A 21,413-nucleotide genomic window follows, 5' to 3' on the forward strand; every position below is an offset into this window, starting at 1 on the left:
GATCAGCAGCTCCGCATGCTGGGTAGCCGATATCGCCCGGCAGTCACAGTTCCGGCATAGGATGCGCAACGCTCGCAGGAATTCTGTGAGTGATTCCCCTCGGCGTTGCCGTCACGTGGCGAGGAGGTGCCTAGCATATACCTGGTTAACGGATTTCACATATTGTCCTTTTAGCAGCGTTATTGCCTCCAGATACGAGGGGGCGTCCCTGAATAGGAGAAAGACTCTTGGGCTCACCCTTGCATGGAGGACCTGCTTCTTCTGAAGGTCTGTGAAGTCTTCGTTGAAGGATGCGAGGTACGCTTTGAAGCAGCTTAGCCAGTGTTCAAACATTTCTGTAGCGTTGGCTGCTTGTGGGTCCAGTTCCAAGCGATCAGGCTTGAGTGATGAATTCATCTTTAGGAGTTTAGTGTGTTAAATTGATTCACAATCAATAACACACAACGAGTAATGAACGTAACTGAGGCTTTAATACACTAAACAGCAAGCCTCCTGCCTCTGGACCCAAACTGTGTCTGGAAGCGGAGACTTGCCACCTTTATACAGAAGCCCGAGGGGATGAGACACAGGTGGAGCCAGCCTGGACAAGCCCAGGCATGCACAATACAATACAATACATATAATGCAATAATGTGGTTTACCGCAGATACTTAGCTCCAGATGACAGGAATGGAAATTACCTCACTAGGTAGTATTCTGTGACTCCAGAGCCAAGGGCACTGCTGAATTAATGTTACAGCACTCCCTTCAAAGACGGTCTCTGCTGTGTTCAATCCTAATGTTTATCTTCCAAATTGATAATGAGCAGTTCATAATCCTTGTTCAAATGGAGCAAACTATTCTTAATTTTCAAAAGTTCTTGCTTACCTGATCCAGAAATAGGTGGCGTTGGGACACTTTCTTCATTCTCTGAAATACTGAGCAGATGCAAGTCCAGATCTGAAAGACCCCAATAGTCGTCCACCTGAAAAGCCAGTTTTGGTGAATATGCGATTTGATTGAGTTCACTTCTGTCTACATCCCCGATACCAACAGTGAATGGCACAATACCAGCCTGCTTTAGCTCCTCTGATGGACGCTTTACATCATCCTGTGACTTTCCAGTAGTGATGAGCACCAAAATTTGCGAGATTCCCAAGTGTTGCCTGCCCCCTCCGGATCTGCTGAAGACATTCCTCCTGACAAAGTCCAGAGCAAAGCCTGTCTTAAGTTTTCTCCCGCCTTTAAGCCGAAGCTTTCTGGTTGCAGCCAAGACCTGTTCGTTACTTGTGTAAGCATTTAGTGGAAATTCAATTCTTGCATTGTCACTGTATTGTACCACTGAAATTTGATCTTTGTCCTTTGCAAGATTAAAGTTCGGAATTAAATTAATAATAAGGTCACGAATTAAATAAAAAAACGTTCCCACATGGTAAGAACCATCGATTAGGAACACAACATCTCTCTTGTTGCCTGCAATAAATAAGGAAGAATAATTATTACTAAGATTATCCAATAAATAGTATGAATATTGGTGCATTTTCTTTGATAGATAGATAGAACAGTACAGCACAGAACAGGCCCTTCGGCCCTCAATGTTGTGCTGAACAATGATCACCCTACTCAAACCCACGTATCCACCCTATACCCGTAACCCAACAACCCCCCCCCCCCCAACCTTTACCTTTTAGGACACTACGGGCAATTTAGCATGGCCAATCCACCTAACCCGCACATCTTTGGACTGTGGGAGGAAACTGGAGCACCCGGAGGAAACCCACGCACACACGGGGAGGACGTGCAGACTCCGCACAGACAGTGACCCAGCCGGGAATCGAACCTGGGATCCTGGAGCTGTGAAGCATTTATGCTACCCACCATGCTACCGTGTTGCCCACATATGATGTTAATCATATTGTTTTATAATAATGACCTGCGAAGCTCCAATTGTAAATCTCCCATCAGCAGCCAGCATGTAAAAAGATTGCTGAAGTATCTATTTTCTTCTCTCATTCTTCTATTTTAACACTCTCTCTTACTCCTTCCCCAAATAGTTTCCTCACAAACCACTCTCTGTCACACCAGGGATGTCCTGCTGTCTTTCTCTATTCCCTCTCAGAAGTCTCTTCAGCCCTCCCTTCACCACTCAGCATCCCAACTCCAGCCACCAAGTAGGACTCTATTCCTTCTTCCCCAACAACAATTGTGACTCTCTTTGTCCCTTCCAGCCTAGGCCACAGCATTGCTGAAATAATCATCTTGTACACATGCTTATTGGAGTATTTTCCTTATGCTGCCAAACTATTCTTATTCACACCCATCCAGTTATACGTAGATGTAATATATTACAGAAGCGTAACTTCATTCTCACTCCCCTCTTTATTTTTATTTTGCCCGCCTTCACTCTCTTCCCTTTCTTTGTGTCTCACTCTGTTACTCAATAGAAGTTCATTTCACTGTTTCTCTGTATCACTAATTACTTCTTTCTCATTGTCTTTTTTGCCTCCCTCATGTAGTTATTCCCTCTAATTCATTTTCAATTCTTTTCTCAGTATTTCTTTTATTTCCTGTTGTATTTATTTTTTACTTTTGCCCCTTTCTGCGCATTTACCTTTCTTCCCTGCTATGTTTACTCCTTTGTTCCTCAATACTTACTAAAACATTTCCTTCCTCCCTGTAATTTTTAGTTCTCTTTTATTCTCAGTGAATTTTTTGCTCTCTCACTACTTATCTCAATTACTGCAGTTTCTTCATTCTCTGGGAAGACAGTGCCGAGAGCGTCTCTCACTGAAACTTTCACAACTGTGTTTATTCGAATAAATCTCACCAATTAAGGGATTCAAGAAGAGACTGAAGCAAGCCCCAGACTAGCTCCCTGGTATAACTTATTCAAATAGTGATTCTTCATGTGTGAGTGGAGACCATGAAATTCCATTCTCATTGGTGACACTTTCCAACAACAGGTTAGGGACAACTGAAGTGGAAACGCTCACAATTTTCATCTTTAATTAACTGAGAGCTACCACTCAAACCTGCAACCTTGCTGATCTGTGTGTTTTAGTCTACATGCAGCAACATGCTCACTGGGTGAGCCATCGATTCTCGAAATTACTTCACATATTTAACATTGAAGGTTAAAAAAAAACTGGAAATTATTCAAACCCATGTACCTTCAGTGACACTGGATGGCATTTTAATAATTTCAACAATCAGCGTTTTCAGTGGCTGTAACACTTGAGCCTGGATATCTGGAAGAGACTGGAAGTCTTGAATAGCAAACAACAAATTGGAAGAATACGCAATGTCCTGTAATTCTTTGCCATCTGCATCCATTGCCCCGATTACAAACGTGACAATAGCAGCTTTTTTTAGTGCCTCTGCCGCCTTTTTAACATTGTCATTTGACTTTCCAGAAATGAGAAGCACCAACAGTTGTGGCACACCAGAATCTCGTCTACTTCCAGAAGCTGCGGTGAAGACATTCCTGTTGACATAGTTCAGCGCAGCCCCAGTATTCAGCGTTCTTCCACCTTTAGGTTCCAGATTTCCCACTGCATCCAAAACCTCACTTTTACTTGAATAGGTGTTCAAAAGAAATTCGACTGTTGGGTCCGTGCTATATTGTACCACTGCAATGCGATTGCTGTTCAAACCAACATTGAGCTGTCCAATTACACCGAGAAGAAATTCACGTACAGAAGAAAATGAAGAACCAACTTTTGTCGAACCATCAATCAGGAACACGATGTCTCGTTTCCGGGTATCAATGATCTCTACCAAGACAACAATCAATAGTTTAGAGTTAAGATGCATTTTTTAAAAATGTACTGCTATTGCTTCCCCCTCTCCTGATAAATGCTTAATATGCATGGTAGCCCAGTGGTTAGCACGGCTGCCTCACAGCACCAGAGACCCGGGTTTGATTCTGACCTCATTAACCGTCGATGTGGAGTTTGCACATTCTTCCCGTGTCTGTGTGGGTTTCCTCTGGGTGCTCCAGTTTCCTCCCACAGATCAAAGATGTGCAGGTTAGGTGGATTTGCCATGCTAAATTGCTCCTTGGTGGGGTTACAGGGATAGGGTGGAGGATTGGGCCTAGGTGGGGTGTTCTTTCAGAGGGCCAGTGCAGGTTCGATGCGTTGAGTAGCTTCCTTCTGCCCTGCAGTGATTCTACGATTCTATGATTTCAGGTTGTGTGCCTTGGTGATGAGTAAAGACCCACATTATGAGAAGCCTTGGACAGAAATATAAATTAATTAAATAATAGTGATTAGATAATGTCAAACTTGGCTTTCAAACCCTTTATTTTAAAAAAAATTTAGAGTACCCAATTCATTTTTTCCAATTAAGGGGCAATTTAGCGTGGCCAATTCACCTAGCTTGCACATTTTTGGGTTGTGGGGGCGTAACCCATGCAAACACGGGGAGAAAGCGCAAACTCCACACGAAGAGTGACCCAGAGCTGGGATTGAACCTGGGACGTTGGCGCTGTGAGGCCACAGTGCTAACCCACTGCGCCACCATGCAGCCCTGGGCTTTCAAATCCAATGGATAGGAGTAAGATAAGGCTAGAGGAGGCAAGGAATTCTACAGTTTTGCAGAAGAAGTAGATTTGAAGTGGATTTGATATAACCATCCAGAATTTGAAAACCCTGAGGACAAAGGAAAAAGAAAGGACAAATTGGGTGGGATATTTGGAGTTTAGCTAAAGCAAAAGAGGAGAGCTTAAAGCAGCAAAGGCATTTGCATGAGACTCCAGAACTTCCATATCTATAATCGACCAGTGTTATTATCCTGCAACATTGACAATGAAGTGGACTTCTGGTGGCAGTATGTAGGAGGAGGTCGCACGTTGGATGGCTCCTCCTCGAGGCTTGATTTTTTTTAGAATTGAATACCCGGTCCTGGGGCAATTTTTGGTTAAATAAGTGCAGGAAGACATAAGGAAGTAGGATGTCCAAACCCCAAAGGAAAGCCGCTCAGAAAAAGGGGGCGAGTGACAGTTCACCGTTAAGTGGAAGGGTCGGCTCAGCATCTGGAAGGGTGGCGGAGGCTCGGTTGCTACGTGGGGCCGCACCATTCATGGCAGAAAAGATGACCAAGGTGATGGTTGTGGAACTTGAAAAACAGTTTGCAAAGCACATGGAGGTGATGAGGAAGGAGATGATGGCAGCATTGATGGCGCTGGTGGAGGAGGCGATTGCCCCAGTGAAGGCGGCAGTGTTGAGGACATCGGCCGAGTTGCGGGATCTGGGTGAAAAACTGAAGGAAGTGGGAGAGGCCTTGTCGCAACACAATGATCAACTCACTTCGATGGGTGGGGAGCAGCAGAGGGTGGTGGAGGCCAACAAGGGCCTGTGAGCCAAAGCGGAGGACCTGGAAAACAGATCTAGGCGGCAAAATCTGAGGATCGTGGGCCTGCCCGAAGAAGTGAAGGGCCTGAGGCCGACGGAGTACTTTGCCAAGATGTTGGCGGAGCTGTTGGGGGAGGAGGAAGATCCCTCTCAGCACAAATTGGATCAGGCTCATAGGGCATGGAGGCCTAAACCAAAGGGGAATGAGCCACCAAGAGCAGTGATTATTTGTTTCCGTAGGTACCGCACGAAGGAGAGCGTCTTGTGTTGGGCAAAGCAGAACCGTGAGGTGCAGTGGACTGGAGCTGGTATATGTATATACCAAGACTTTACTGTGGAGTTGGTGAGGAGGTGGACAGCCTTTGACCGAATGAAGACGGCACTGCATAACAGCAGTGTTCAGTTCGTCATAGTGTACCCAGCTAAGTTGAGAGTGACCTACCACTCCAAAGACTTTTATTTCGAGATGATGGGAGCGGCGGAGGTGTTTGTGAAGGCAGAAGGACTGGGGCAGAAGTGAGAAATGGGACTGAGGATTGGTCTTGGGCTGAGGGTAAAGGGAGTGGAAGAGGGTATTTAGCTCTATTTCTCACTACTGCACTTGTTATATGTGCTAAATGAGTTGAAGTTGCCTATATGGGCAAGGTAAGAGTTGGGATTTTCTTTTGCAATGATGGTTCTTTGGGGTTTGTGTGTTTACACTGGGGTTGTGTGTTGAAGGGGATTTCTTTGTTTTCCTAGGACCAGGCAGGGGGGAGGGGATTGGAGGGAGTGAGGCCTGGGCAGGCGCCTCCACATTGACTACCTCAAGCTGGCCAGTGAATAGGAGTGTGGTGGGGGGAGGGGCTGCGGCCATCAGAGCCTGGTAGAACAGGTTTCGATGGGCCTAGGAGGTGTGAAAAGTTGGGGGAGGGGTCCGATCCTGGGTGAGGTGTTTTTGAGAGGAGGTGGATGGGAGGATTCTGGGGAGGGGGAAGGGCTTGATGGTAACAATGGGACGGGGCTGGCCAAACCCAATGGCAGGTCCTGGAGTTATGAGGATGGTGGTTAGGAGGGGCGTGTGGGGGTGAGAGACCCCCCATTAGGATAGTTGCGTGGAATGTGAGGGGTTTGTTGGAGGGAGGTTTTTCAGGGCCATCTCAGGGGTAGTGCTCGTGAACTTGGAACAAGGGATCCCAGAAGCTTTTTGAGGGATCGGACCAGCTCGGGCGGCAGATGGGTGCGAGGGCAAATGTTAGCCTCCGCCTCGCTGATTGCCCAGAGGCAGGTCCTGTTGGGGTGGAGGTCAGCTTCTCAATCCTGTGACACGGCTTGGCGGGGTGTGGGACCTACTTGAATTTCTTTGATTCTCGGGAAGGTGAAGTCTCAGCTGAGGGGATGAAGGAAGGGTCTCACAATTCATGGGGCCTGTTTATTATGCACTTCCGAGAGTTGGTTACCATTGAACATTGGGGAGGAGGAATCATAGAATTTTCAGTGCAGAAGGAGGCCATTCAGCCCATCGAGTCTACACCGGCCCTTGGAAAGAGCACTCCATTTAATAAAGTCGAGAATACTATATGTTTTATTAAGCTCTCTCTCTCCACCTGTCCTTCCACCTTCAATAATCTATGTAAATATGTACCCAACCCCCTCTGCCCCTGCACCCCTTTTGGAATTTTACCCCTTATTTCATATTGCCTCTTCACTCTCTTCCTACCAAATTGCATCACTTCACACTTCACCGCGTTGAACTTTATCTGCTACCTTTCTAGAAACTTGCCCACCACGCAAGATAAACTGTAATTGCTGGAGCTATACTGACCATCTTTTTTGAACAAGGGTGTAACATTTGCAATTTTCCAATCCTCTGGCACCTCCTCGGAGTCTAGAAAAAACTTAGAGCCCCTTCAATTTCCATTCTCACTTTCTTCAATATCCTTGGATATATCTCATCCAGCCCTGGTGACCTGTCAACTTTCAGTACAAACAGTCTACACAACACTTTCTTTGTATCCATTTTGTACCCTTCTAACATGTTTCCTTGTCTGGGTCCTGGGTTGGATCTACCTCCTTGGCAAAGATGGATGCAGAGTATTTATTTCTCAGTCATGCCCTCAGCCCCAATGTGGAAATTCACTTTTAAATCCCTCATTGACCTTACTCCTTTTACCACCATTTTACTATTCATGTGCCGATAGAAGACTTTAGAATTCCCTTTATAAAGGCTGCCGGTCTTTTCCCATAATCTCTCTTCACATCTCTAATGAGCCTTTTCACTTCCCCTCTAAACTTTCTGTATCTCTCTTGATTCTCAACTGTATTTTCCCTCTGCAATCTGTCATAAACAAATGTTTTCTTCCTTATCTTTATTTCTATCGCCTTTTTCATCCATGCAGCTCTGGAATTGTTTGCCCTAACTTTCTCTTTTAAACCATTCCTGCTTTGAAGGTAGCCCATTGTTCAGCTACAGTTTTTCCCACCAATCTTTTGTTCCAGTCTAACCGGCCCAGCACTGTTCTTTCCCCATTGAAGTCAGCTCTCCCCCAGTTAATTACTCTGGATTGCCTATTTTCCTTTTCTATCATCATCGTACACCTTACGATGCAATGACCAGTGCCTCCTAAATGTTCCCCCACTTATCTACTTGGCTCACCTTATTTCCAAGAAAACTCAACAGTGCAGCTTTTTTTGTTGCAGTGGACACAAACTGCTGTAGAAAATGTTCCGAAACGCCAAACTAAGTACATTTGTCCCTCTCCGCCCTTTCCTCTACCACTGTCATTTGGATAATGAAAGTCTCCCATTATAACGGCTCTATAATGTTTGATCACTCTGTAGTTTCCAGCAGATTTGTTCCTCCATTTCCTTTTCACTAGTTGATGGTCTATAAACTGCACCAAATAATGTTATTACGTCTTTTTTGTCCCTTAGCTCTAACCAAATTGATTCTGTCCTTGATACCACGGGACATCTTCTTTCTCCAGCACTGCAATACTCTCCTTCAACAATACTACCAATTTGCTTCCTTTCCTATCCTTTCTGAATACCTTACAACGAGGGATATATTTTTTAAAAATTTAGAGCACCCAATTCATTTTTTCCAATTAAGGGGCAATTTAGTGTGGCCAATCCACCTATCCTGCACATCTTTGGGTTGTGGGGGCGAAACCCACGCAAACACGGGGAGAATGTGCAAACTCCACACAGACAGTGACCCAGAGCCAGGATTGAACCTGGGACATCAGCACCATGAGACTGCAGTGCTATCACTGCGCCACCGTGCTGCCCACAACGAGGGATATTTAACACCTGGTTTTGCACTTCCTTGAGCCAGGACTCTGTTATTGTCACAACATCATGGAGGTGATTCTCTGGCTGCATTACACCGGATGAAAATCCTGTTATGTTGGAGGATTCCAGGAGAGGACCGAAACTGAATTTGTGTCGCTCACCAAACAGTTTCCAAAGCTCCTGGCCCACTCCAGCTGGTGTATTCTGTTTCACTGTCTCACTGGGCTTGAACCAGATTATCATATTTAAATCCTCATTTGGATATGCAGGATCTGTTATGAACCAGATTTTCCCAGCTCCTGCAAATCTCCTACCTGCCGCGCCGCATGAAGCCGGCATAAATCACTGCTGGTCTCCACAAATGGAGAGCAGATATGATGACCATGCCAGGGCCTTCCTGGCCATTGTAGCCCGTGGATGGTTGGAGACATCCCGGCACTCTGGCAGTGACAATTTGAGAAAGTGAGTTTGGCACTGCCAAAGTTCCAGTTGGCACTGCCAAGGGGCGGGGCCTGAGGGGAGGAAGAGCCTCAACGGGGAGCATTTTATGCCCCATGGCAGGGTGCTGTTCATCTGGAGGGGGGAGGGGAGCGCTGTTACTGGCAATTGGGGGATGGCCGTAGCTGACGTGAAGGGGAAGGGGGTTGATGGCAAAGTGGGAGGGGGAGAGGACATGGAGCGTTCATCTATGATTGGTTTATCCTTTTAAAATGTGCCCTGATCTCTGAGGAGCTGGACCTGCTGGCATCTTCAGGTCCCATACACCTCATTCGGGGCACAGTTCACCTCACCCTCAAAATAACATTTCTCAGTGTGATTGGATTGCGATCTGGATTGCACTAAACTACCCAGTGGGAACCACACTTCGTTTCCCGCTGGAGACCACACTTTGAACGTTTTTGGCAGAATTGTGCCCTGTATTTCCACAATGTAATCTGAGCCTGTCACTCAATAACCTTAGTTGCTATACTCCAAGTATTCACATACATGCACATAACCCTGATATTTTTTTAAAATTTAGAGTGCCCAATTATTTTTTCCAGTTAAGGGGCAATTTAGCGTGGCGAATCCACCTAACTTGCACATCTTTTGGTTGTGGGGGTGAAACCCACGCAGACACGGGGAGAATGTGCAAGCTCCACACGGACAGTGACCGAGGGCCGGGAATAACCCTGATTTAGACGTTGTTTCTTGTTCCCTTATTCCGACTTCACTTTTTAACTTACTATTCTCTATACTAGTGTTTTCTTCCCTCCCAACATTTTGTGCATCCTGGGATTCCTCTCTAATATTTCCTCTTGATTCCGACACCCCTGCCGTGTTAGTTTAAAGCCCTCCCACCAACACCAGTAAAACACAAGGTATTCAGTCCCAGCTCTGTTCAGGTGCAACATGTCCGGATTGCACAGGTGACATTTCCCCCAGAGCCAGTCCCAGTATCCCAGAAATCTAAAGCGCTCCCTCCTGACATAGACATAGAACAGTACAGCACAGAACAGGCCTTCGGCCCTTGATGTTGTGCCGAGCATTGTCCGAAACCAAAATCAAGCTATCCCACTCACTGTTATTCTGGTGTGCTCCATGTGCCTATCCAATAACCGCTTGAAAGTTCCTAAAGTGTCCGACTCCACTATCACAGCAGGCAGTCCATTCCACACCCTAACCACTCTCTGAGTAAAGAATCTACCTCGGACATCCCTCCGATATCTCCCACCCTGAACCTTATAATTATGCCCCCTTGTAACAGCTACATCCACCCGAGGAAATAGTTTCTGAACGTCCACTCTACCTATCCCCCTCATCATCTTATAAACCTCTATTAAGTCGCTTCTCATCCTCCTCCACTCCAAAGAGAAAAGCCCTAGCTCCCTCAACCTTTCCTCATAAGATCTATCCTGCAAACCAGGCAGCATTCTGGTAAATCTCCTTTGCACCCTTTCCAATGCTTCCACATCCTTCCTATAATGAGGTGACCAGAACTGCACACAATACTCCAAATGTAGTCTTATTAGGGTCATGTATAGTTGCAGCATAATCCTGCGGCTCTTAAACTCAAGCCCCCTGTTAATAAAAGCTAACACACTATAGGCCTTTTGCATGGCTCTATCCACTTGAGTGGCAACCTTCAGAGATCTGTGGACATGAACCCCAAGATCTCTCTTTTCCTCCACATTCTTCAGAACCCTGCTGTTGACCCTGTAATCCGCATTCAAATTTTTTCTACCAAAATGAATCACCTCGCACTTATCAGGGTTAAACTCCATCTGCCATTTTTCGGCCCAGCTCTGCATCCTATCAATGTCTCTTTGCAGCCTACAACAGCCCTTCACCTCATCCACTACTCCGCCAATCTTGGTGTCATCAGCAAATTTACTGACCCACCCTTCAGCCCCCTCCTCCAAGTCATTGATTAAAAATCACAAATAGCAGAGGACCCAGCACTGATCCCTGTGGTACACCGCTGGTAACTGGTCTCCAGTCTGAAAATTTTCCATCCACCACCACCCTCTGTCTTCTATGTGATAGCCAGATACTTATCTAATTGGCAAAATTTCCCTCGATCCCACACCTCCTTACTTTTTCATGAGCCGACCATGGGGAACCTTTTCAAATGCCTTTCTAAAATCCATGTATACAACATCAACTGCTCTACCTTGGATCTACACCTGGATGTGACCCGCAAGGTGCAGGAAAGTGGGATTAGAATGGGCGGCTAGTTTCTTCAGCTGGAGCAAGCATGATGGGCGGAATGGTCTCTTTCTAAGCCGTAACCTTTCAATATTGTTTTATGGCTATGGAGGAGGAGCAGAGGAGTGTGATACAGGAATTAGATAGTTTTTTGAAAGATCTGAGACAGGCACAACTCGACTCCTTCTGTGCTGTGTGCTTCTATGATTCTAGATGTAAAGAGTCTGAAAGGTTGTCTCAATGCTTCTCATGTTTGTTTGTTGATGCTCCACCATGTTTGAAATGCAGCTTTGTGACCTACATGTTAAGCACAAAGACTTAATTTAAGTCGACAGATTGTAGTCAGACTTAATCTTTCCTCAGCCTGAAGAAAATGATCTTCATTTACCCCATGGCACATTCTGTGGAGAAGGCACTGACTGGTTGAGTTACCTCCTGCCATCTTGCTTCCATGTAGCAGAGTGGCTACTGTCCTCTGCAATACTTCTTGCAACAGAATACTAAAACTTTTTTCAATAAAATGGCTAGTCCTGGCCATTTTCCCACATCTCTTTTCCATTGCTAATTTAGTAATTTCCTGGAGCCAGAACATAGCTGCCTTGAAGTGAAGCAGTCCCTTTAAGAACAGCTGCTTTCGGATAGACCTGATAATTACAGCAGCCCCTTTGCATAAGAAAAACTGGCAAAGCAGCTTCACGTTATATTCACTAACTGATCAATTTCAATCAACAGTTGCAGAATCTCACCTCAAAGCACTGATCGCACTGAATCTGCCCCACAATCTACAGGACTGAAGAGCAGATTTACACACATGTATTATATAAAATCCCTCATCTATTGACACTTGTAACTTGCCTTTTTCATGCAGTTTTGCAAGGACCATGGTGTGACACCATGATCAGTTGACAAAACCCTCTTACAATCTCTCGAAAATTATACACACTTAGTGGATGGATGGCAATATAATTTGTTGTTTGCAACTGAATAACAAAGAGGTGTTCTGTGAGTAGAACCTGTTCGCAACCTAAGGATTCCTATTCATTTATAACATTGCAAAGTATTTTCATCAAACTGCCAAGTCATACCTTCAGTAGTCTTCACTGTCGGCATTTCAGACACGATTTTCTGTACACCAGTTAGAGTTGACAATGGTAACAGCAGATCCTGTTGTATCTCTGGAAGAGAAGTAAATTCATCCAAAGTGTAAACCAAGCTGGGCGCCAAAGCAATCTGTTGTAGTTGTTCTTTTATGGCATTCTCAGCGCCGATGACTAAAGTCATCACACCAGATCGTAGCAGAGTATTTGATGGCTTTTTGATATCATCTCTTGATCTTCCACCAGTAAGTAATATCAGGAACTGCGGCACACCTTCCTCTTTCCTGCTTCCTGAATATTTTGTAAAAATATATTTATGGACATAATTCAGTGCTGCTCCAGTGTTGAGCACAGTACCGCCTCTCAGTCGGAGTCTGTTTACTTCAGAGATAAGGTCATCCTTTGATGAGTAGGTGTTTAGAAAGAACTCAGGTTCTGCAATATCACTATACTGTACCAGGCCGACTCGCACTCGATCACTTCCAATATCAAAGGTCTCAATTATTCTTGTGACAAAGGCACGAATAGCTGGTAAATTTGTGTCTCCAGTATGAAATGATCCATCAATTAAGAACACAATATCTTTCTTCTCAGTTTCTGTTACAAGTAAACACAGAAAATACAAACAAGTATTTATAATCTCTATAAATGAAATGCAGGATCTTTACAGATTGTGGTGGTATGAATGTGAGCACTGCCATTGGTGCAGAGCATGGATTTCCCATTGGCTCTGTCTGGTCATGTGCCTCTCATCCGATTGGCTGGGACTAGTCATGTGACTGCTCACTAATTGGTCGAGAGGCAATTAGACCCCGCCTCCGAGGCGGGGTATAAGTACCCAGAGTTCCCGGCGGTCGGCCTTTCTCTGTAGTTGACCACCGGGCTAACAACTAGCTGATTAAAGCCATAGTTCGGATCCTAATCGTGTCTTGAGTCCAATTGATGGTACATGACAGATTATAAAGAGACTTTAGGAGTAATGCTCTATTGAGTTTTCAAGTTGATATACGTTTATGTACCTCACTGAATCACAGACTGCATCTTTTCATTGTTCCAAATTGCTATTGCCAGTGAAATTGTGTGACACTTTCGGCAAAATTTGAGATACGTCGATCAGCGAACCTTACTACCCACACCCAATCCTATCCAATCTGTTCCAGCCTTAATTATCATAGAATCCCTATAGTGCGGAAGGAAGCTATTCGGCCCATCAAGTCTGCACTGACCCTCTGAAAGAGCACCCTACCTGGGCCAACTCCCCTGCCCTAACGCTATAACTCACCTAACCTATACATCCCTAGACATTAAAGGGCAATTTAGCATGGCCAATCCACCTAACCTGCACATCTTTGGACTGTGGGAAGAAACCAAAGCACCTGGAGGAAACACACGCAGACAAGGGGGAGAAAGGGCAAACTCCAACAGTCACCCAACACCAGAATTGAACCCGGGTCTCGGGTGCTGTGAGGCACTGTGCCACCTAACCACTGTGCCACCGTGCCATCCCACTTTGCATTCTGAGGTCTGCATTTTGAGAGTGTAGATTTACTGCTGCATAAGCTATGACCATGCTCCGCTCATTCTGCCAATGATTCTAGGATAGAATAAGTTGCGGCGAAAGCCTTTTGATGCAAACAGCACAAATAGGTTCAGACCACAATCTGGGCAGAAAGAAAACAAACTGTAACGGATGCAGCAGGGGGTTGGGGCTTGCAGGTGGAAAAGGATAATTGTTTTACTTTTGCTGTGATAATCATGAGTCTGTTGTTTTACTTTTGCTGTGATAATCAAAGGTGCAGACTGGTGTTCTCCCTCCTGGATGACACAACCTTGCTTCTATCTATGAAAAATGAGCCATTCATATTTCAGGAATGTAATTCTTTCCCAAGGTTCTACTGTTCTTGCTGTGGGAAAACTCCAATACAGCAAATATGATGTTATCGTTACAAGGAACAAGAGTAATTGCCCAAGTAGACACTAAACCAGTCTTCTCCAATATATTCATCACTAGGAATGTCAGGTTAATTGGGAATTGATATGTGGCTAATTACATTTCTGATCTGTAAATAAAAACTGAGTAACAGAGCACGTGAGCTTGTGATCTCGATCTCAGTGCTCATTCCTGCAACATGTGTACTTCAACCATTTTTGTGGACTTGTGGATGAAATATTTCAGATGAAAAGTAGAGTGAGTTAGTGTTTTTTAATAATTGTGAGGGGCTTCACTTCTTCCATTGTTGGATATTGGTAGATGTTTGCCAAATAATACATACTCAATACCAAACCAGATTTATAAAGGAGAGGCATTCAATGAATCAGCTGAGGAATCTTAGGACACTCTCCACTACTCCAGAAGTAACCATTAATCTGATTGATTGCTGTGTTACAGAAACTATCCCCCAGTTAATCACTGGCAAACCAAAATGTTATCCATTTGAATCGTTCAAGATGGAAAATGCACCACATGAAACCCAGGGTTCAGGAAGGTTTAGGATTCCAAATCTGCTCTGTGTTGTGTTCATTGATCTTGATTAGTTACAGTAATGGCTGACTACAATTGGCTCAGCAATGCTAGGTTAGAGCTGAGAAAAAGCAGCCAAAATTCCTGCCCCTGGTGCAATAACTCATAATGGAATGTACATATATGTGAGGATCAGGTGAGGGCAGGTCGGAGCTGTGCTTTGATGTGTTTACCAGATAGGTAGCTGACTGGCATGGACTATCCAGATTCACACATGATTCATTGCAACATGAAAACCCATGAAAATGTATCGAACAGGGGGCAAACAGAATCTCAGCAGGACTGTGCAGGAGTAATTTTGATTTTGTGTGATAGTGTGAAATGGGTGAGAGTGAATGAATCACCATCACCCATTTTACACAACCACACAAAGCCATAATTGCCTCCTTCGCCTACAGGAGAGCAATAAAAATGGAAAAAGGTAAAAAAAAAACTGTTGTGTGCTGCTATTGTACAAGGAAACCAACATAAAGGCATTTTGTAACTTGCTTCTGTGTGCATTTCAGAGTGCACCATGCTGTGATACTATAATCTTCTGATAAACTCATGTAACAATCTCTCTAGAAAAAGAGATCTCTTTGACCTGGGATTACCCCACTCTCTGGATCTGTAAAGACTTAATTAGCTGCAAACGCTCGCATTCAAAGCATTGTCTTGCATCTTTGACTTTGTCTATATATATATATATATTTCTGGAACCTACCTCTTCATTCACCTGAGGAAGGAGCAGTGCTCTGAAAGCAAGTGATTTGAAACAAACCTGTTGGACTTTAACCTGGTGTTGTGAGAATTCTTACTGTCCAGAAAAAATAACATTGCTTTTCTATAATGCTGGGGTGAAAATAAATATAAATGATGTTCGCGTATTCAGAGAGGAGAGAAGATTGTTCAAAGCCAAGTTTTTCTGATAAATGCATCGCAGTATAAGACAAATTAGTCAAAACATTGTCATTCAAAATGCAGTTACCTTCGGTTGTTGGGTCTGTCAGCCGTTCAGTAGCTTTCCTCACACCAGTTAGTGTTGACAAAGGTAAAAGTACTTCCTGCTGGATATCTGGGAGATAAGGGAACTCTTTCACTCCAAAAGCTAAACTGGGGTCTGAACTAACCTCCTGTAGCTGTTTGATCACATTCTGCACTCCAATGACTAACGTTGTAACACCAGCTTGTAACAGGGCATCAGATGGCAGTTTCACATCATCTCTCGATTTTCCACCAGTAATAAGTACCAGAAACTGGGGAACACCTTCCTCTTGTCTGCTTCCTGAATATTTGGTAAAAAGGTATTTAAGTACATAGTTCAGTGCTTTTCCAGTCTTGAGAACTGCGCCACCTCTTTGCGTGAGTCTTCTTACATGAGAGAGAACTTCATTTTTTGATGAGTAGGTGTTTAGAAAGAATTCGACTTCTGCAACATCACTGTACTGTACCAGGCCTATTCGCACCCCATCACTTCCAATGTCAAACGCAGTAACTATTCTTGTAATAAAGTCACGGATAGCAGCTAAATTTCTTCTTCCAACATTATGTGATCCATCAACAAGGAACACGATATCTCTCTTGTCCATTTCTGTTATGATTACCAAATGAAATACACAATTATTGTCATTTAGTAACACATATTTGGAAGTTCTGTAAAATAAAAGCGCAGTTTGCTCTGCATATTAGATTTGAAAAAGACCTTGGATTTACCTCTGAAGGTACAGAGATAATTCTAAAAGTCTCAACATTTTAGGCACTGTCAGGTAGACAAGTGTTGCTCATGTTAATTTACTCAAGAATTAAATCATTTGTCATCTACGCTATGACTTGAAGTCTATTGGTATTTTGGGGAAAGCTGCTATTTCTTCTGACCTCATGCACTTTATATTCAGCAGATCTGTATTCCATCAATGGTTTTCTGCTGACTCCTACCACAGGACCTGATTTTAACTCAACTCACTCAATGGAGTCCAAGCAAGCAGGGACTTAAAAGTACCAATGCCTCGCCAAACCATCATCAGAACTAACCTCTTGTAGCTGTTAGATCACATTCTCAGATCCAGTGTAACACTAACTGGAAAACAGGGCATCTCTTTAGCTGTTTCACATTATTATTTGACTTCGGCCCATTCTCAAAGTGTTCAATTCCAACTTGCATTTCTGAGCAGGCCTCAGGTCAGCAGAATGCTTCTTTAAACAGAGCAAAGTCCAACGGCAGTGCAGCTTTCCCGCCAGATAAAGTGAGCAAGAAGAGAAGATGAGGCCAAAAGAGACACCACCTCATCCCACCCTTGTTCCCAAATACAACTAGACCTTCCCAAAACACGGGACTCACTCGATTTGTTCTGGGAGTAGGGGCTTATAAGGTAAAAGGATATTGCGGCATTAATTATACCCAGAGTGTGACAGGAAGGAACAGAGTGTACAAACAAAATAAAACAGCAACAATTAGGGTCAAAGAGGGAATAAAGGGTAAAAAGACAAAATAAATGGTTCTTTACTTAAGTGCACATAGTATTCAGCACAAACTAAATTATTTAACGGCACAAATTGATGTTTATGGGGATGAACTTAAAGATATTATAGAGTCATAGAGATCCACAGCACAGAAAAGGCCCCAAGGCTCAATGTTTCTGCGCCAGTCAAAAACAACCAGCTAACTATTCTAATCCCATTTTCTAGCACTTGGCCCATAACCTTGTATGTCTTGGCATCGCAAGTACACATCCAAATACTTCTTCCATGTTATGAGGATCTCTGCCTCCACCACACATTGAGGCTGTGATTTACAAACCCCCACCACCCTCTGGGTAAAAAGGATTTTCCTCACATCCCCTCTAAACCTCCTGCCACTTACTTTAAATCTATGCCCCCGGTCACTGAACCCTCCATCAAGGGGAAAAGTTTTTTCCTGTCTATTCTATCTATGCCCCTCATAATTTTATACATCTTAATCATGACCCCCCTCATTTAACGGAAAACAAGTCCAGTCTATCCAATCTCTCTTCATAGCTAAAATTCTCCAGCTCAGGCAACATCCCAGTAAGTCTCCTCTGCATCCTTACCAGTGCTGTCACATTCCTGCTATAATGTTGATTCCAGAACAGCACACAATACTCCAGCTGGGGCCTAACCAACACTTTCTAAAGTTCCAGCATAGCCACCCGGCTCTTAAACTCTATGCCTCTGCTAATAAAGGCAAGTATACCATATGCCTTCTTAACCACTGTATCCACCTGCTACCTTAAGGTACCAGTGTACATGCACACCAAGATCCCTCTGATCCTCGGTGATTTCCAGGTCCTGCAGTTTATCATGTATTCCCTCGCTTTGTTTGTTCTGCTCAATTGCAACACCTCACACTTATCCAGATTGAATTCCATTTGCCACAGTAAGGTTCATCTTATTCCTCTCTCTCATAGATAAGTTAGTCCGGTTGAATGAGTGTAAAGCAAAGTTTATTTCTTAAGAATACATTTTGGGACATTCACACAAACTTAATTGAAAATGCTTTATCCCGTGTCTCTCGAAATGTCCTTGAGGCACCAACAAGTAGAAACAAAAACTTCAAGATAAAAGTGATGTCAGATTCACAAAATTAAAAGTCATTTCAACAAAGGCCTTTAAAACTAATGTTTATTCTCCGAAGGCTATAATTTCTCTGCTAATCAGTTAGATGGATCACATTCTTAAGGGAATCGAGGGGCGGGATTCTCCCGCAATTGACGGGACGGCCCGTCCCGGCACCAAGAGCGGCGCAAACCACTCTGGCGTCGGTCCGCCCGAAAGTTGCGGAATCCTGCACACTTCCAGGGGCTAGGTCGGCGCTAGAGGGGTTGGCGCCACGCCAACCGGCACTGAAGGGCTGCTGCGTGTGTTGCTGCGTGCGCAGGACGGCCAGCGTGTTCTGTCACATGCGCAGAACCTCCGGCGTGTTTCCTGCGCATTCGCAGGGAGTTTCTTCTCCGCACCGGCCATGGCGGAGTCTTACAGAGGCCGGCGCGGAGGGAGAAAGTGCCCCCACGGCACAGGCCCACCCGCAGATCGGTGGGCCCCGATCGCGGGCCAGGCCACCATGGGGGACACCCCGGGACCGGATCCCTCCGTGCACCCCCCCCCCCCGCATCCCCCGAGGACCCCGCTAGACAGCCGACAAGGCAGGTCCCACCAGGATGGACAATGTCCATTTCACAATGGCGGGACTGGCCGGAAATGGGTGGCTGCTCGGCCCATCGGGGCCCGGAGAATTGCTGGGGAGGCCGCTGCCAACAGCCCCCGACCGACGCACCGCGATCCCCATCCCCGCCCGAAAACCGGCACCGGAGTATTCGGCAGCCAGCGGCGCGGCAGGATTCACGCGATTCTCCGTCCCTGCGGGGGGGGTGGGGTGGGGGGGGGGGGGGGGGCACGGAGATTCCCGCCCCTTATCTGGGTTTAGCCCCTTACTTAGTTTCATTGGTTCTCATTCTCAGCTGAGACCCTCTTGATTTGTTCAGAAAAGTGTCAATCACTTAACAGCCGATTGATTAATCAGGCATTAATCAATTACTCCAAATTAATTAATTGTCCCATGAGTTTTGTCCCACGTTCAAACTCTCGACGTCACGTCTGGTCTCAGTTACAATATTGTTTCAAGCTTGTCGAATGTACCTTTCATATCATATCATATCGGACGAGTAGTACATTATTCGTAACATTTGAGACAGTCATGGACATTATTCAAACGATTATAACTTACTCATATTTCTGCAAATTCAGTAATTTTCAAGAATCATTGTAGCTAATATTTTAAAGGACCTCCCTCTATAATTGTTGAATCCAACAGCCACTAATCAACCCATCTGACCAGCCTGTCTATATCCTGCTGTAATCGAAGGCTATCCTTCCTCCTCATTATTTGTCTCCCCATCACTTTTTGTATAATCCGCAAACTCTCATACATTCAAGTCTAAATCACTTACATAAACCACAAACAGCTGGGGCCACAACACTAATCCCTACAGGACTCCACTGGACACAGGCTTCCAGTCAGAAAAACATCTCTTGACCATCAACCTCTGCTTCCTGCTACTCAGTCAATTTTGGATCCAATCACAGAGACGTGATTACAAGGAGATCAAAGCTGGGAACTAAATATTCAAAGTTTGTGACTTTTCGTAAGGACAGGCAGGAAGGAAAGGTGCTGGGCTAGCTTTGTTCAAGATTAAATAAGTACGATTGCAAGTATGATTATCTTGAATTGGAGGATGTAGACGCTATGGGGGCGATTCTTCGAGCCCCGTGCCGGGCCGGAGAATCGGCGCAACCGTGCCACAACACCCCGACGCCGGCGCACGATTCTCCGAGGTGCAGAGAATCAGTGCCATTTGCACCGGCACGTTTGGCGCGACTCCGGTTGCGGGCCGCTGGAATGCCGATTCTCTGGCCCGCATGGGCCGAGTGGCCGCGCGGATATGACAGAGTCCTGCCGGCACCGTTCACCCCTGGTGGCTGCCGGCGGGAACTCTGCGCGAACGGTCGGGGGGGCGCCTGTGGGGGGGAGGGGGGGGAAGGGGGCTCCATCAGCGGGGCGGGCCTCCGATGGGGTCTGGCTCACGATCAGGGCCCACCGGCGAGCCGGCCTCTCCCCCCCCCCTCCCCCCCACTGGTGGAAGTAGTCTCTGGACCACCAAACAGTAGCTATACTTTAGGATAGAGAATCAATCAGGAAATAATGAGGAATTGTTAAAAAGGCAACATTAATCATGGATGACTTTCATCTTCAAGTGGATTTGGAAAATCAAATTGGCAGGTAGCCATCAGGAATAATTTATAACTGGTGCATGTAGAAGTCGTACAGCAGTTATCATGGGGGATTTTAATCTACATGTCGATTGGTTTAACCAGGTCGGTCAAGGCAACCTTGAGGAGGAGTTTATAGAATGTATCCGCGATAGTGTCCTAGAACAGTATGTAATGGAACCTACGAGGGAACAAGCGGTCCTAGATCTTGTCCTGTATAATGAGACAGGATTGATTCATGATCTCATAGTTAGGGATCCTCTCGGAAGGAGCGATCACAATATGGTGGAATTTAAAATACAGATGGAGGGTGAGAAAGTAAAATCAAATACTAGTGTTTTGTGTTTAAACAAAGGAGATTACAAGGGGATGAGAGAAGAACTAGCTAAGGTAGACTGGGAGCAAAGACTTTATGGTGGAACAGTTGAGGAACAGTGGAGAACCTTCCAAGCGATTTTTCACAGTGCTTAGCAAAGGTTATACCAACAAAAAGGAAGGACGGTAGAAAGAGGGAAAATCGACCGTGGCTATCTAAGGAAATAAGCGAGAGTATCAAATTGAAGGAAAAAGCATATAAAGTGGCAAAGATTGGTGGGAGACTAGAGGACTGGGAAATCGTTAGGGGGCAACAGAAAGCTACTAAAAAAGCTATAAAGAAGAGTAAGATAGAGTATGAGAATAAACTTGCTCAGAATATAAAAACAGACAGTAAAAGTTTTTACAAATATATAAAACAAA

General features: G+C 45.0%; 1 protein-coding gene across 3 annotated transcripts in view; it reads right to left on the reverse strand.

Moving 5' to 3' along the window:
* LOC119960832 (collagen alpha-3(VI) chain) overlaps positions 1–21,413 on the reverse strand; it is a 105,789-nt gene that overhangs the window by 14,371 nt on the left and 70,005 nt on the right. For 2 of the 3 annotated variants that reach the window (XM_038788422.1, XM_038788438.1), the window contains 4 exons: positions 15,880–16,482; positions 12,380–12,988; positions 3,150–3,752; positions 868–1,452 (listed from right to left, as the gene is read on the reverse strand). In XM_038788422.1, coding sequence (XP_038644350.1) covers positions 868–1,452; positions 3,150–3,752; positions 12,380–12,988; positions 15,880–16,482 — 2,400 coding nt within the window. The remainder of the gene's footprint in view (positions 1–867; positions 1,453–3,149; positions 3,753–12,379; positions 12,989–15,879; positions 16,483–21,413) is intronic. The other variant, XM_038788430.1, reaches the window with a different exon arrangement.

Source organism: Scyliorhinus canicula, chromosome 2, assembly GCF_902713615.1.
Source record: "Scyliorhinus canicula chromosome 2, sScyCan1.1, whole genome shotgun sequence".
In the NCBI taxonomy this organism is placed as follows: Eukaryota; Metazoa; Chordata; class Chondrichthyes; order Carcharhiniformes; family Scyliorhinidae; genus Scyliorhinus; species Scyliorhinus canicula.